At 36.1% G+C, this 17,599-nt stretch overlaps 2 protein-coding genes across 2 annotated transcripts in view; both read right to left on the bottom strand.

The window, feature by feature from the left end:
- Positions 1 to 2,527: 2,527 nt before the first annotated feature.
- Positions 2,528 to 7,903, bottom strand: LOC134824871 (short transient receptor potential channel 3-like). The gene is made up of 8 exons (XM_063836851.1): positions 5,273 to 7,903; positions 4,951 to 5,091; positions 4,635 to 4,771; positions 4,176 to 4,291; positions 3,839 to 3,902; positions 3,556 to 3,649; positions 3,220 to 3,290; positions 2,528 to 3,109 (listed from the first exon to the last, which is right to left on the bottom strand). Exons 1-8 carry the CDS (start codon positions 7,809 to 7,811, stop codon positions 2,972 to 2,974), a joined length of 3,300 nt encoding a protein of 1,099 aa, XP_063692921.1. The 5' UTR covers positions 7,812 to 7,903; the 3' UTR covers positions 2,528 to 2,971.
- Positions 7,904 to 16,194: 8,291 nt separating this feature from the next.
- The window catches only part of LOC134825063 (LIM/homeobox protein Lhx3-like), a 667,636-nt gene continuing 666,231 nt past the window's right edge, over positions 16,195 to 17,599 (bottom strand). Inside the window, exons 16-17 of the transcript XR_010161482.1 lie at positions 16,711 to 17,408; positions 16,195 to 16,624 (exon numbers count right to left, since the gene is read on the bottom strand). The gene's annotated coding sequence lies outside the window, so the exon portion shown is untranslated. The remainder of the gene's footprint in view (positions 16,625 to 16,710; positions 17,409 to 17,599) is intronic.

Raw genomic sequence — 17,599 nt, forward strand, 5'->3', positions numbered from 1 at the left:
TAACCCAATTTGTATATTAGTTTTGAAATGAAAGTACCTCACAAATGGTGAATAGTACACTAATGAAATTGAATAATAATGCAATAGAAAATCATCATAAACTGATAAACACGAAGGATAACAAGAATTGCGCCCGTTGTTTCGTTTTGGCGGACGCTAGATTTCCATTTCACATTTACTATAAATTTAAGTATAAGCTCCAATCAGCTCACTTCAGACTCAGTCTTCATGATAATAATATTGATAAATTATGCATTAAGTACAGGAAAAACTTGAAATTCAGTTCAATTGCCAAAGAACTTAACTTGTAAAGCAAAGAACTTAAATTGTAAGCAAAGGTAAACTATACTCGTGTACACATCAATATACACTACGCGTGCCACGTACAAATTGGGCTTATAACCTAATATTATACATTATATCGTATACATTATAACACAGTTGCGCCGCGCATTCATAGATCACAGGCTATCTATACATCACATCTCCGCAAGCAATCCTCGCGCGCGCAACTTTTTGTTTGCATGGTTACTAACGGAAGGAACACGACATACTCAGACCCACCTACTGCAATCTCCAAAATCCACGTTTTTCTGCAAAAACGTACATTCGTAACCTTTCACTATTGCCTTTTTTCAAAAGGGTGAAAAGGAAAAAATTTTAGTGAAACAGGACTACATACAGGATTACGTTGGAATGTTGAGCGGGCATTACAAGACATTGTTATCATTTTTATCAATCATCAAATAAGAAATTGGATCATTCTGCCCTTCCCTCTCTTTGATATGACTGGTGTACCATTTGACCAAGAGGTTCATTTGACCCGTAGTTCCCCTACGTGCAAATTACATTTAGCCACCTGGACGCTACCACGATCTTATTAGTCAAAATAACATAGTTAACAAAATGCAGAAAGAAACTAGAAAGAGCAAACTTTTGACAGCTCCACAACTTGTTTATTTGCATATCTTTTAACTTGTGTAATTGTCAAGGGCATCGCCATTATTAAAATTACACTGTTGATATAAAACACTGCCCTAATAGCGAGAGGTTCATCATAGAATAGTTAGATTACCAGACTGGCAAACAAATCCTGGGCCTGGTAGGATATGCCAATTGCATTTCATTTCTGATAATAACTTGTCTAATCTTGTTACTTCTTATCTTGTTTACTCTGGTTAGTGTTACAACGTAGGTACTGCTTATTGTATTGATATTTTATCATGTCTACTGCTACAGGCCTAAACAGTGAACATCATCAGTGTGTATAGCTCTTATGAAGGGTGACCGACAACTTAACCCAATTAAACCTTATCAAAATTATTTCGATATAACTAAAGCTGTGGAAGTTATAGGCCAAAAAATGTAAAAACTGCAAATAAAGTCCAGACTTACTCATACTGCCTTTTCTCAGGTAAGATTTTGGAATAACGTGATAAATTCTCATGTTTAAAGTGACTTACTGTCTTTTGTGACAGCTAAAATGTTTAAAATGTTATAATTTTTATAACGTGATCCATAGCTTAAGTTGTAAAGAATTTTCTCCTGAAAATTTTGGTACCAATATAATCTCAAAATTTCGAAAATTGGACTTACTGCCTTTTCTCAGGGAACGGCAGTGTACTTAAAAAGTTTGATAGAATATAGAAAACAAAATAGTTTACTGCTTGAAAGTTTAATAATAAACTGTAAAAGAGTGGTCATTGGTCAACGTAAATAAAACAACGTTAATAAAACAACGTAAATAAAACAAATTAAATAAAACAACGTAAATAAAACAACGTAAAAAAAACAACGTAAATAAAACAACGTAAATAAAACAACGTAAATAAAACAACGTAAATAAAACAACGTAAATAAAACAACGTAAATAAAACAACGTAACTGAAATAAAACTACGTAAATAAAACAATGTAAATAAAGGAGCCCGAGCTGTTTTAAGCCAAATGATCTATATAACTATAACTATAAGTATGAGGTGGAATTTGAGAAGACGATTCTATGCTTAATGTCAGTCTGCGACCCAAGACTTTTACTGGACCTCCATGGATCATTATTTCAATAAAGCACCGCTATCATCTAATTCGATTGGAGAAGCGAAAAATAAACAAACAAACTCGCTCCTACTATTAGTAGGAGCGAGTTTGTTTGTTTATTTTATTTGTTTATTATTATTTAGTTTTCTTAAAATTTGGGCGAGCGATTTTCATTTAGTAGTACTAAATCGCTCGCCCAAATTTTAAGAAAACTCTTGTGAAAAGGCCCTCTGGGTATGAAATTGATCTGCATCGGGGTAATTTTTGACGCTTATTCCGAATCACCCCCAACCCCCGGCCCATGACGTAGGATAAAAATGCTTCCCTGGAGAGTTATAATGGGCAAAAAACCGTTTCGGTCACGTGACTTGACGGATGTTACTCGTCTAAATTTCTTCGAAGTAGCGCGCGCCGTTTTCTTCTCGAAAAAGCCAGTGCTACGAAGTAGACTGGTAAATGAACATATGCATGCAACAATAAAAATGCAAATTCAATAAATCTTGGAATTTAAATTTGTATCTAAAAATAAAGTTGCGACAAATTATTCATTATAATTGTTAGGCTGCAGTCTTGGCTTATACTCCGTACTCAAGGTCGATTAAATATTGGTAAATTTTTGGCTTTCTGTCAGAAAATTAATCTGAGTTTCTTTGGCCATGGGGAGGTAATTAAAAGTACGTTTACAACCACATTCTCAGATCAGATTCAAATAAAAGGCAAAAATAATTAAAGTGACTAAAAATAGAGTCATGAGTTGAAAATGCAAACTGTCATTATAATAGCATAACTTATTATTATAACTTTATAAAGAACAACTTTAGATTATATCGCTAATGTAAACTTATTTTACGCTAAATTATTTGCGAATTTTAGAAGTTTTCAAAACGGTATTTCTACCAAATATCACAAGACAGAAAATAATACAAAATTAAATATTAGCGTTTTGATATATCCACTCTCCTAGTTAGTTCGTTGATAAGCAAATATCGCATCTTCAGCTCCTGTACAACAGAATCATTGTCAATGTTGAGAGACGTTATCCCTGATGAACCACCATCTTCTTCAACACTGGCCTGGAAAATTTTAAATTTCAAAAAATTTCATCAGTGAAATTATACAATTTAAAAGATTAAAAATAGGTAAACAATAAAAAATAAAAAATAAAGTTAAACAATTCCCTCACTGTGTCAGCTTCATGGTCTTGTTGTTTCTCCAACAAATGATCGTAATCCAAATATACTCTCGCCTTTGTTCCTGAAAGTATACTCGATAGCTCACTTACATTAAAAATATAAAGTACCAGTCAAAAGGGCGAAACTTAAGAAACTCAAAGGACGAAACTTAAGTAATTTATATAGTAAAATATAAAGTATTTCAAGTATCATATAAAGGGCTGGATCCAAAATTAACATATCGAGATTACTGGTGACCTGAAAAATTGTATACAGGGTGCTCATAAAAAAATGATTTTAAAAAGCAATATTTTTTATAAAGGAGCAAAAAGCCAATACACACTCACGTCTTTTGACTTTCTTGAAGACACGGTAAACAATGTAGATTGGGGCCATTATCAAACTGAAGGGAAACACCCATGGTATTCCCTTCTTATACTCCTAGAACGATACATTGTTATCAACGTTATAGTTTTTTATTTATTGTACACTTAAATGTTGTCGAAAACTAATCAAATATTGCAATAGATTTATAGCATGTAAAATAGCGTATCATTTATATAATAGTATAATGAAAGATAAATTATTATCAGAAGCTCATGCCAATTAAGCAATTAGTAATTAACTAACCGAAAAAAGTTGACATCTAGAATACTTCCACTCTGTGTCCTCGTTACTTTGTATGTTCACATACCTGTGAAAATCGCAAAAAATAGTGAAAACAGTGAAATTCGTTTCTCTCTCATGATCAGCATTAAACTTCAAGTTGTCAAAAGTACATAACAATAACTTTAATTTACCAGCTGCCTCTCGGGGGAAATTGAAAGTGCACTTTCTTTCCTAACCCGTGCACTTAGTGCACGGTATAGAAAAATAAAGTACAGGTGTGCAAACCATAAAAGGCATATCATGTCAATTGTCACAAACAATTCTTACGGACAATTTAAACACTAAACATGGTACTAACGTGTTATTCAGCATCGCAATTAGAGTGTTCAGAATGATTATAGCTCCGATAACTGAGTACGCTAACACTAACACCAGGACAATCCAATATGTCACCATATGGTCCCTTGATAAGTCCTTTTGGTGTGGGCAGATTGTTAATTAGTTAATTAGTTAATTAGTTAATTATAGTGTGGAGAATGATGATAGCACCAACAGCTGAGTACGCTGGAGGGATAGATTTTAAAGAATTAACATGTCATTGATAACTTATTAATTAATTAATTAAATATTAATAAAATTTTGTATTTTAGTGTCGATGATATAATAAAAAGAAGATAATATGTTTAGTGAACACATTTCGGATCATTGCACACTTCGGATCATTGCACACTTCAAGTTTCAAAATACTTGATTTATAGAAGTTCATTTATTTGTTATACTTATTAAATTTATAGAAATTAAAGTAAGTTAACCGTACGTCATAGCTGAAGATGTCAAAAAGAGTCCAGATCATGCTGACGAGAGCTTTTTCAAATGTGCTGAACTGCTCATAGTACTGTGTGCCCTTAACTTTTCTGTAACATCTGGCAATGCAAAGTATTGCACAAACAAATCCTGCGGTGTAGGAGTTATTTAAGTGGATATTATTATATTACCAGAACTAAGTCCATATGATTTATCGTGTCAACTAAGAAATATTGCCATAAATTAGAATTTAAAAAACTAGAATATAGAAAACTAGTATATAAAAAACTAGAACATAGAATATAATATGTAATAAACAATAGTATTACCTAGCAATATAATCACAAGGAGGACGAGTAATTTAGCAACATCACTCAGCATCTTTTTAACAGCAAGTTGTAGAGGCCCAATCACGCTCATCACGTCCAGGAAGTTCATCAAACGGAAGAACACAAACACTTGGGTTATACCTGCAAATAGATATTATTTAGTTTGAAATAAGATAACATCAAGATAACATCAAGATACATTTAACATTTTAAGGCTTATTAACAATAACACTTCATAAGTTCTCAATTTCGTTGGCTACCAATATTTTCACTATGTCTGCAATTATGACCCCTAGTAAATATCTTTGTTCTCAGTACTTACTATATAAGTAGATTGAGGTCATGGTACTAGTTTTAAAACCTTCCACCAATTCCTCGGGTGTAATCAGCTGCACCTCATCTTCTATCTTTGATATGTCTACAGCCAGAGTACAATTCCAAAATCTTATAGCGAAAGCTACGATCATCAAGACGCAAATCAGTACATCAACATTGTTCCAGAAGTTGGAGAAGTATTTTTTGGCGCCCCTCATGCAAAGTTGATACACTTCCAGTTGGATTCGTGCTAGTACACATAGCCAAAGAATTATTTCCGGCAATTCTATTTTGGCATTGCTTTGAAGAAAACGTTCTGCATAATCACGATCACTTTCGCCCCCTTTTTGATCCTTCAAATCCAAGTTGTCAGGAACTGTTAAAGCAACGTAGAGAAGAAGACCCAGAAGGATGGCATAGTTAAGAAAATCAGCAAGAAAAGAGTAGAATGGTGTGGAAATACTCCGGGAAAGATAATCTAAACGACTATATTTAAATCGCCATGTTCCCGAAACCAAGTAGTCTTTGATTAGCAATAAAAAGTATATTGGTCCCACAAAGAAGGACGTGAACGATTTAGAAATGAAAAGAGCTTTTCTTTTGTAGCTCTTAAAATCTTTATTACCATAAAACTCTTCAAGAACTATTTCTTGGCAAAATGGATGCGACAAAAACTTTTTTTCTTGAGTCTCCAGAGCGTTTTCAATGTAGTTGGAACCACAAAGCAAACGCCTTGCTTCCCAAAGCGTACGACAGGCATCCAAGTAAGCAAAGGTGAAATCTCTGGCTGACTTAGCGAGGATGTTGCAGTCAGTGGTGTATTCCTCTTTAATCGAAGCAACTTTGAGAAGCATACCATTAACTTGATGGGCAGTTTTTATTGGGTCCTTAGTAAGCATCAAAAATTCAGGTTGGATAAGGGCTGTAAGGGACATCATTGCGGTGCGAGATTCTTTGTTGGGAGTTTCCAGAGTATCACACAAAGTATCCACTGCCTGCTTGATGTCTGCTCCATGAAGTAGTAATTCCCGAAGAATCCTAATATTTCCATCATCAGGTCTTAAACTCACGGATTGGCCTACATAGACTAAAGGACAATCCTTGTTTTCATCCACTTGGTTCGGATTGGCCCCGTATTTCAGGAGCATCATTGTCATATCGTTTCTGGAGGACCCCATTTTACAAGACAGAAGGAGAGGGCAATTTCCGAAATGATCACGAGCGTTTACCAGATTTATTTCCGAATGATATTTCGTTTTGCATCCAAATTTTGGTACGATTTCTACTGGATTGCAGTAGTATTCAAGATAAGATTCCATCTCAATAACACTTCCCATTTGGATGATGAGAAATAACCTTTGCAGCCTTTCAAATCTTTGATCTGGGGTTAGGTTTCTAGCTCTTTCTTCTCGTGCTTTTATTTCTGTTTTTAACCTAGCAGCTGTAATAACTCTGTTGTTCTTTTTAATAGGTCTTCCCATCTTTCTTCGCTTTATTTCGTTCTGAAGCGAGCTGGCAGTGACGAAAGACCGATCTCTACTTTGCTTTGAATTCGATTTGATTCCAGTGGGAGTTATAGGTTTTACCTTCTCTTTGAAAGGCTGGCGTCTTTTCTCTTTAGTTCGGCGAATGGCAGTTGCGTGTGGAGGAAGAGGGGGAGGAGGAGGAGGGATGGGAATTGTTGGAGCTTCTGGGTGGTTATTAATTGAGGGAACTGGAGATGCTGTAAGAGTAGAACCACAGTCAGCTTGTGGTTTCCTTAGAGTTTGAGGTGTACGAGTAGAACTACGGTCAGCTTGTGGTTTCCTCAGAGTTTGAGGTGATGGGAGTGTTTCAGCTTGTGATGTTGGAGGTGCTGGAGGAGCTGGAGGTGCTAAGACAGGTACTGATGGTGGTTTTGATGATGGCACTGGAGGTGGTGCACCTTCAGAAAAACCTTCTAAAGATCTGGCAAGTGATTTATATTCCTCAAGGGTAAGTGATTTGCGGTTGACGGCGTTGTCTTCGGTACCAGTCTGATCACTGCTTACAGTTATATCTGACCTCCAATCCTCACTTACACTATCCTTTAGGTCGTCACTCTCACTGGAATTTTCTGCAGCTAAACGTCTACTCCTGAGACTAGTCAGTAAATCACCAATTCCCTCGCGGCTATCTTGAAACTGGGGATCGTTCTCTCGCCATGATAATCTCCTTCTATTTTGCAGATCTCTCAGCACCAATTGTTGACTTTCAGATGCCTGCTTAAGATTTGCCGAGTCTGCAGATTTGGAAATGTCATGAACCTTTTTATTTTTGTGACCAGTTTTTGATAGGAATCCTGTCTTCTTTCTTCGATCAAACTGATCTTTGCCATGATCGTCTTGACAAAGTTCAAAATTCGAAATGGTGGTATCGTGGTTATTGTCAGGACCATCGTCATGAAAGTATACTATTGGTAAGCCCAGGGGAATAGGAATGTTATCGGGTTGGATTGAACTATAATCGTCTTTATCGTCCCCTCCATCAGAAATTATGCTGTTCAAACGCCGAAAGCTTGGTCTCATCTTTCAGTCTTTTAAGCGATGGGAAACCATTTGAACCCTTTACATGATGATTCTTATCTAAAAGATGATTCTTTACAGCTATTTTTCTAGCTGGTATAAAGAGTTTTAAGATTAAATACTTTAGTTGATCAACAAAAATCATACATATCGTATTCACCTATTAATAAGTTCATGTAAAATCCGGATTGGAGTATTATTTATGAGTCGCATTGTTGTAATGTATTCCGTGTAAAATTATCTTTATCCTGGTTTTTGCGACAAGTAAAAATGCTCTTATTAGGGAAAGGAGTTTACTCGACGTTTCAATGTAACTACATCGTATTCATGATCTAAAAACAAGTGTTAAAAATTCAAAACGTAAAAAACATATATCTGAGGCAAAATTTTTGAATTTTTAACACTTGTTTTTAGATCATGAATACGATGTAGTTACATTGAAACGTCGAGTAAACTCCTTTCCCTAATAAGAGCATTTTTACTTGTCGCAACAACCGGGATAAAGATAATTTTACACGGAATACACCTATTAATAAGGTTGAAAGTTTCGCATATAAACCTATATATATACGTGTATTTCTTGCAAAAGGGCCCTGGAGGTTTGTGGAAACTATATATTCCGAATCACCCCATACCTTAGTATAAAAATGCTTCTTTGAAGAGTTCTGAGCAATAACTATTTTTGTCCCGTGACATGCCAGTTAAACGCATATTTGGCTGTTTGGTGTTTATGGTTACGGATAGGGTTACGGTTAATGTTAGAGTTACGGTTGTACCTTAATCCTAACCGTAAAAACTGGAATCCACACAAATGAACCTACACGAATAGATTCGATTTTAATCGCCACCTTGGAAACTGGATTTGTTTAAGCTTGATTCATGTTTTAGACGATAATTACAATCACGATGAAACAGTTGATGTAAAGTTTATTGTAAGAAACTGTTTTATAATAGACAAAATTGTATAATTAAACGATGAATTACTCTGATTCAGTTTTAACTTGCAGAGGAAAAAAATCATAACAGCTATAACATATTATATGTAAAATAATGCAAAACTGTATTGTTGGTCTTACCCCATTTAACGAATCAGAATAAACAGTCTTAACTCTTATACTGTGCCCACCCCCCCCACTACAAATTGTAGGGGAGCCCAATAACCGTCTACACCTGCCGCAGCCATATAGGCCCGCAGTAATTTAGATCAAACCGAAATTATATATAATATTTACACGTGCTATAAGCTTTAGGTTTTACTCTATACCACTAGTATAGTTATCGAAGAAAAGTAAAGTTATCGAAGAAAAGTGCAAAGGAATAAGGATCTTGAAATGAGCACATGGGATATTTTATCATTGATCAAATTTAATTACAGCTCAACACCTGAACACCTTAGTTGTAAACTAAACTGGAAAAATTGGAGAACAGCTGCGTACGCTTACTGAACTTATTGTATTACTATTAAGGACCTATGTTATTTTTGACTGACGAGTGCAGCACGCCGATTATTAAAGTATTAACCGCCGAGTGTAATTGAGTAATGAGTAATGAGTATGCACTTCGCGAAGCTTTTTAAACTTTTTACAAGTGTATTCTAATAACCAAGGCCCAAAACGACTGTTTTAGATCAAAATCGGAAAATTACCGTAAAAATTGAATCATAAAACCAACTCACAGCTATCTTCAGAAGTATCTAACTTAAAAATAAAACAAGACAGGAGACATAAACAATTAATTTTTTCAGAACACAAAACTCCCATATTTTGAATGAGAACATTGCCTGACATCTTGACAAAAACATTGCGGACTTAGCCCAGCTAATGCTTAACGCAATCACACTTCGTCAGTATTAAACTTTAAAACTACATTCAGTCCTCAATACAACACGGATAAAGACGTTTTATACATAAACCCAGTGTACACAGCTGGATTATAATTTTATACAATTGCATGTACAACACAGCACAAGCATTGTGGATACTGGCCTGTCAGCGAAGTGTACTAATTGAATGTTGACGTGTTCATATGTGAGACGTGAGTGACTCAACGCTGTTAGGGATTAATATTTTATCCCGCTAGCAAAACCAACATTACTTTTAGTTACAGAGTGTCATTATTAAAGTTATCTTTAAGTTAGTAAATAATAACGTTGAATATTTGGTTTCCCCCATGCAAGATTCCTCAGCGTTCCTAAGCTCTTCTTACCCTCCCGAGCAAAAACTGATTGTAGGTGTTTGTAGCTTAGCGAAGGCATTACACTAAAATTAATATTCCAAATTACTCTGCGCAATTACATCTTTACATTATATAACTCTCTTGGTAACACGGTAGTTAATAATTCACTGTAAACTAAAATTCAAATTATCTGTCTTAACTCCTACTATTAGTATTAGGTATTATTATGTTTTTCAAAACAGTAAGTTAACAATAAAACAAGTCGAACTACAGATCATGTTTAGCAAATTAGAAAATGTATAGTAATATAGACACATACTTTCGGAGCTGTAATTTGTTGAAGGCCGTTTATGTAAATACATGTATACAGTTACAAACACCTTGAAGACTGGTGCAATCACACTGGACTATGTGCATTTGCACTGAGAGTGCTAAATCACTTTTGACTCTACACTCGAACTTTTGAAATTACTCGAAGTTCCAGTGCAGACCGATCTTGAATCGATGTATTTTGAAGGCTGATTCCGAATCATTCCCTTTGCACACTAATTATAGACTAATAGATTAATTATAGTGCACGGTATTGGACAGTTGGTCAACTTGTTGATGGCTGGGGTTAAATGAAATCAGTATCTAAGAGAAACATAGGCCTGTAGCTTAACTCAAAGAACTTTGAGTGAAACTTTCGACACTGAACGAACGGCGACCAATTTTAACAATACATCTAAACTAGGTTCAATATTTAGCCCAGGGTATATATATACAACTACTTCTACAAATTGCTTCGCAAACACAACAAAACCAACTACCAACTCAAGTCGACGCAATTGCTTCTGAGCTAAGAGTAGCAGAACTATGATAGTAGGAAGCGGAATTATAGGAACCTATTGTATTTCAGATTACGAAATATGTACTAAAGGCTGATGTTCTTAGTGTTCCTAGAGTGGGACTAGTGTCATGGACCATGGTAATTTGATACGACTACATATTGCTTATTACAACACTACAAATCTATTACATTTATTGAGTATTATGTAACGCGATGGAAATATTTTAAGCGGGTAATATGAAATATCCTGTCAAAACCCAGGATACATAACATGAAGACTTTGTTGTAACTTTGTATGAAAAGCATTAACACTAGGTATTTTATTCACAGACTCATAATTATATAGGCTGGTGAGGGCCTGACTTTGCAGGCTGCCCGCTAAATTAGTGTGATTTCAAGAAGTCATATGTAACTTAGAGAAGATCAGCTTATCTTCACGAAAAAGATGGTTTTATTATTTATATTATTTATGTATAAATTATGTATTAATATATCCAAATTGGTAGTCAAAAATATTTCAACGAAAGCAGATTCAAAACAATTATCAACTCATTACTTGACAGGATTGAACGTGTGTAATCAGTAATACTGTAATAGTATTGTGTCTGTTGTTATCCATATTGCCTCTTCATTTAATCTAGGAATGGGGCGGAGGAAGAGCTAGAAATCAAGGAACGTGCCAAGTCATACTACTATACAACAATAGAATGGATTTTAGATAGATTTCGGATAAGACGCCAGAATTCTCCAGTTCATGAATTAGCGATCGTTTCTTTTGGGATAATCGCGTCTTAAAGTAAAATGATCGCCGCCTAACTCAATTATAACACAATTGTGATTGTCTAACCTTTAAAAATCAACACCTTTGTTTTTAATAGTTTTAAAATATCTACAAATTGACAAATCCAATTACATCAGTTGAGGAATTTAGTTTTTCCGTGGTACAATCCCCTCTGCACTCGACTATCACGTGACTTATATATACTATACTTTCAATTTCATCCCTGAACATTCAAATGAACCTACATAAATTGAGCCTTAACCGGAGTTTTACATGAATTAGTCTCTTTTGTTAGATATTTGAAACATCCGCAATCTGTAAACTGTGAGATAAGAATCGGTCTGTCGGACAAAATTCGTGTTACTGATGTAGTCGTGTTACTGATTGTTACTGATTAAGCTGTTAGATAAGCACCATAAGAAGCAATTGCTGTCTGCTGACAACTTAACTTTCTCAGGAAACTCGTTCTTTGTTCTGGAATGGGCGGATCTGACTCTCCTTGACTACTCAACTACATTTCAGCTTCAACTTTATCAAGTGCGTCTTTTTACTTACTTAATATTGCATGTATAAAACACTCTTTATCGAATGGCAGTGATTAGTGTCCTAATAAAGTGTCCCTATAAAGAGATTTGACTGTTTTGATATTGATATAAGTTGTGGTACAATGCCAGCAGTAAGTACTGTGAAGTAACTGTGAACCTACATCTCCAGAATGGCTCCATTGTGTTTGTATACCGGAATGTGTCTGAAGGACTTTTGGATTGGTCGCTTGTTTCAATCGTCAGCGCTTTTCCCTGGGTCACACCGGCTAACCAAGGTAAAGAGACTATCTACAAAAATAATTGATCGCTGATTTATATCAAACATAATGATTACCCATCCAACTACTCGAAATATTTGCTGGAAAACAAAAATGTATAATATGTCACCACATCCACACTCCACAGCATCTAAAGATCTCATGTACTACGAATACGAGGAGGTCAATGTGGATACGAAAAATATTAAAAATGGTACTGCTATCACCTTCAACCTACGTGAAAACTGCTTGGTAAGAAACTAAGTTTTAAAATTGGATCAGAGGTAGAACAATGACACTTATGTTGAAGAAGCTTAGAAGGTAGAATAGATCAGATAAATAGATAAACAAAGGGGCCCACGGCTATAAAAATATAAAACATTCAGATGTATCATTCGCCTGTGTAAATATTGGGGACACAATACAGTTCAAATAATAGGATCAATCACATAAAAATATGAAGTTCAAACAACGGAATCTTTTTTAAATATTTCAATCTTCAGCTTCATCAAGAATGAAATGTTGTTACCTTTTTGCCATCAATGCAGTACAATTAGTATTCCGTATTAAGTTTTACCTATCTTTGGCAATAAATTACTTTTTTATGTGAGAAATAACCCATAGTAACCTTTATAACGTCATGTTTTCCCCAACCTCAAAGGGGCGACATGTCCCCATTAATTGTAGTCCGATAGTTTCCCTGCATCTAAATAAACCTACTAAACTTTAAATCTACTTTAAATCTACTTTAAATTTACTTTAAATCTACTTTAAATCTACTTTAAATCTACTTTAAATCTACTTTAAATCTACTTTAAATCTACTTTAAATCTACTTTAAATCTATTTAACTTTAACTCTTCAGGCAGCCACCAACTGTACGACCTGTCTGGACATAGGTAAAAGTACTCAGTTTTCCTGTATGTGGTGTGACGCACTGCAGAGGTAATACTATAAGTTTAACAAAACTCAATGTTGCATATTTATATTCCTGATAAATTTAATTTATCATTTATTAAATAATAATAAATATATACGAGAGCACTTTAAGCTTGATTTAAGTTTTCATTCCACCTTAGTCTTACTGCAAGTATACTGTATAAGCACATGTTTCACAATGCTGGCAAGCATAACCGTTGCCCTTATATTCACAACACTATTTACCCCCTATACTATTATATCCCCTTTATTGTTTTCCAGGCATTAAGACTCATCGAAAGTAATTCAGCAGGTATATTTAAGTTCAAAACATTCTAATTCAATGTTAAAGATGACAGGAATAAGAAATAGTTATGTGGAGGTTTTTAAGAAATTTGCGCAAAATACGCGCCAGCATGTTATACGAAATTAGGTAAAAAACCCAAAATCGCCATATTCAGGTGCCTTAAAAACCATGTTAAAATTGAGTCAGAGATCTGAAACGTTGCAGGGCGTCTAGACCTTGTCCAAATCGACTGTAAAAAAAATTTCATGTTTCAGGAGTATCGGGAAGTGGGTTTTCTGGAACCCCTGTTTTACAACAGATTGTCGTGAAGCATATATAATATGTATGTATGTATAGACGCTTTTTGCAGTCAATTGTAGCCTACATTTAAGTGTCCGTAGATTCAAAAGTATAAAAGATACAGTCATTTCGAACCACAGCTTTTAAAGATAATCGTTTATACTTTAGTTTACTTTATATTGAAAAATAATTTATCGTCATCATCATCACTTGATGACGTCATCAATTTAAGTGTTTTTAAAACTTGATTTTTGACAAAATAACAACTTTTCAAATCGATTTTACACCATTAAGGAGTAATTTTATTCAAAATCTGAGGACATTTTCACCTTAGATAATTGTTCAAGCATTCTGAAAATCTACCGGAAAAGTTTCTTACCTTACTCCTTCATTAAAATATTCGCTATTGAAGTTAGTGCTTTTTTGAAGAATAATTTTATAAAAACACAAAAGTTGTGAATTAGTATTCTCTGGTGTTGGGCCATCTGTTGGGTTGTGGAGCTCAATTTTACTTCTTAAAGGTCTAAATTGTGTTATAGGCTAGTTTTAAAGTTAAAAATCGAAAAGTTGCACACGTGGGGACACGCCCAAATTGATTTAAAATAGCTAAAATCACTGAAAATTGTTATTTTCACATTGTTATTTTTGGAGTCCCGTTGTGATCCAAGTTCTTTTTGAAATCTTCTGAAACTTTGCATGCTTATCAAACTATATATTAAATACCACTATGCAAAAATTTACGGTGATTCAATATTGTATGCGCACGCAACGTCCGCTCAAAGTTTGCATGTGCGAAAGGTGAGAATTTTGCTCATTCGTGATTTCGAATATATTCTGCTTTCCCACGATATTTAAATGGCATTATATATGAATTAAATGCCAACTTGAATGAGTAAAAAGTGCCATATTCAGTCTGTTATCGACAGATAAACCTACCTGAACACAAGGAAACGTTTTCAAAGGTGAAATTTCAAAATTGTTGAAATTACCTCCTTATTAATGAAGTTTCGACTGTGTAAATTATCCTGACATTATAATCAAAAAGAGATGATATTTGACCAAAACCCATAATCATGGGTAGAGTGAACCGCTGCCAGTGTCTCTCTTTTTCAAACAAAAGGAAATGATATTAATTTGAGGAACCGTCCGCAAATGCAAATTGATACCGAGAATGAAATCGGTCGCTCGCTTTTCCCATTCATTCACGGCTTACGAATTGTAATAAAGCTTATTGAATGGGAAAAGCGAGCGACCGATTTCATTCTCGGTATCAATTTGCATTTGCGGACGGTTCCTCAAATTAATATCATTTCCTTTTGTTTGAAAAAGAGAGACACTGGCAGCGGTTCACTCTACCCATGATTATGGGTTTTGGTCAAATTACTAATATCAAAGATGGATTTGGTATAGTCATCCAATCCTTGACATAGACACTGTCAAGTACTCAATTGATGTTTCTGCTATAAAATTTTCAAAACATACACATTGTGCATACACTATACCTGTACAATGTACATTATGTATACACATAGCATATAGATAACGTATACATTGTGTATTTTTTGATAAATGGTATCTCTTCTCCAGGTGTTCAGATACGTTTGACAGCAAGTATTCTCAATGGGAGTCAGAGTGTTCCCAACCTACCACTCAGTACACAGAATGTCCTGCTAACCAAGGTAAGTAAACACCGATTTACCGCAGGGTTTGGGGAAAGAAAAACATCCGCGGTAAATAGGGGTTCGCGGTAAATCGGGGTTTTGTTTGTTTGCATTATGCATGTTAAGCCCTATTTGAGGAAAAGAAAATGGCCGCGGTAAATCGGGCTAGTAACCAGTAGCCTAGTAACCAGTAGCCTAGTAACCTAGTAGTAGCCTAGTAGCCAGTCCCCCAGTAATCTAGTAACCAATATTTAGTTACATACACTTCCTTTCTATATGCTAACTTACTGTTCTCTGACCTTGCAACCCTGTCAGATCGCAACGAAACACTAACCAGTCTATCAGATGAGTTGTTCGAGCAGCAGTTGGCTTTGTTGAACGAGTGGTTTGAAAGTCTTGCTACCTCCCTCTTTCAGTCCAGTAGTAAGTATCCAGAGTAGTGAGAGTGCATGTTCCCCACGTTATCTGTGAAATAAGTGAATCCGACCCTATCAGGAGATAACTGTAATGTTCAACTAGTATTAGTTACAGCATCTACAAGAACCTAAAGTCGAACACGCACCAATTATGAGCACCAATTCAACCTCAGGTACCTACCTTATCTACTGTTACTGCTGCAGGCGGCGCTCAGCCTGCAGATGCACATATTAGGTGCGATGGGTGCGGGATCGCACAATTTACCGTTTTCCGCACATTTCCGCATAATTCATTGTTTTCCGCACATTTTGTAATTTTCTGCATATTTCCGCATAATCTAGCATTTTCCGCTTAATTTCGCATAATTTTGAAATTTTCGCGTTAAGATTTTCGAGTGTAAAAACCAAAATATGTTAAAAGTCGGGCCCTTTTAGGACCGTGACTCAGGCCCTTTTAGGACCGTGACCCAGGCCCTTTTGGAACTCATACCTAGGCCACGTGACCCAGGCCCTTTCGGGACCCTGACCCAGGCCCTTTCGGGACCCTGACCCAGGCCCTTTCGGGACCGTGACCCAGGCCCTTTTGGAACTCATACCTAGGCCACGTGACCCAGTTACCACGTGACCCAGGCCTTTTCGGGACCCATGCCTAGGCCACGTGACCCGGTTACCACGTGACCCAGGCCCTTTCGGGACCATGACGGTCCATGACCCAGGCCCTTTCGGGACCGTTACCCAGGCCCTTTTGGAACCCATGCCTAGGCCACGTGACCCGGTTACCACGTGACCCAGGCCCTTTCGGGACCATGACGGTCCATGACCCAGGCCCTTTCGGGACCGTTACCCAGGCCCTTTCGGGACCGTGACCCAGGCCGTTATGGAACCCTCGTCGTTACCGTACTTCGATCATACCTGCAGCCCTTTATATCGGGTAATGAGCTCTATTCGTTGTAGCGTTGGCTTTATAGTGGGCTTAATGGATCTTGGATCAAATGGTTTACAAGTACTGACGATCAATGCCAACAAGCGTGTCACATATTTGCGATCACGCTTGGGATCTGATCGACTCTATCAAGAGGCGTCTTCAAATAACTGTCTCCTGATCTCTACCAGATCAAGTCACTGTTCTCAGATAACTGGATCTCAATATAGGTTCAATCATGGACTTAGTAAAGAACTACACCCTCAGTAACACATAAACAGACCTATTTTTGATAAGAGCGGCGGTTATACGTTCAGAATTTCCAAAGTCCTTCAGAAAATACAAATGAAAACCGCACAATTCCCGCACAAATTTCGAAAAAATCGTCGCACATTTGCCGCATAATTGGTAAAAATTTACCGCACCTTACCGCACATTTTACCTTTATAGTCGGGTGCGGTACCGCATAATTTCGATTTTTTTACCGCACCTAATATGTGCCTCTGTCAGCCTGTCATTCCAAATCTCCATTCGGAGATTCATATGATTATGAACATAAATATAATAGCCTGGGGTCCCCAGGTAAAATCTACTGTATCTCAGGTACCACGTGTAACCTCAGACACCTAATCTACTGTATCTCAGTTACCACGTGTAACATCAGACACCTAATCTACTGTATCTCAGGTACCACGTGTAACC

The sequence above is a fragment of the Bolinopsis microptera genome, chromosome 13 (genome assembly GCF_026151205.1).
Source record: "Bolinopsis microptera isolate Bmic1 chromosome 13, MBARI_Bmic_1.0, whole genome shotgun sequence".
Classification (NCBI taxonomy): Eukaryota; Metazoa; Ctenophora; class Tentaculata; order Lobata; family Bolinopsidae; genus Bolinopsis; species Bolinopsis microptera.

Excerpts from the sequence above, each read along its gene's own strand:
- LOC134824871 (XM_063836851.1), bottom strand. The coding sequence starts at position 7,811 with ATGAGACCAAGCTTTCGGCGTTTGAACAGCATAATTTCTGATGGAGGG. Across the intron at positions 4,772-4,950 it reads CCTTGTGATTATATTGCTAG|GATTTGTTTGTGCAATACTT; the intron begins GTAATACTATTG and ends CCTACACCGCAG. Across the intron at positions 3,291-3,555 it reads CTTCAAGAAAGTCAAAAGAC|GAACAAAGGCGAGAGTATAT; the intron begins GTGAGTGTGTAT and ends GTATACTTTCAG.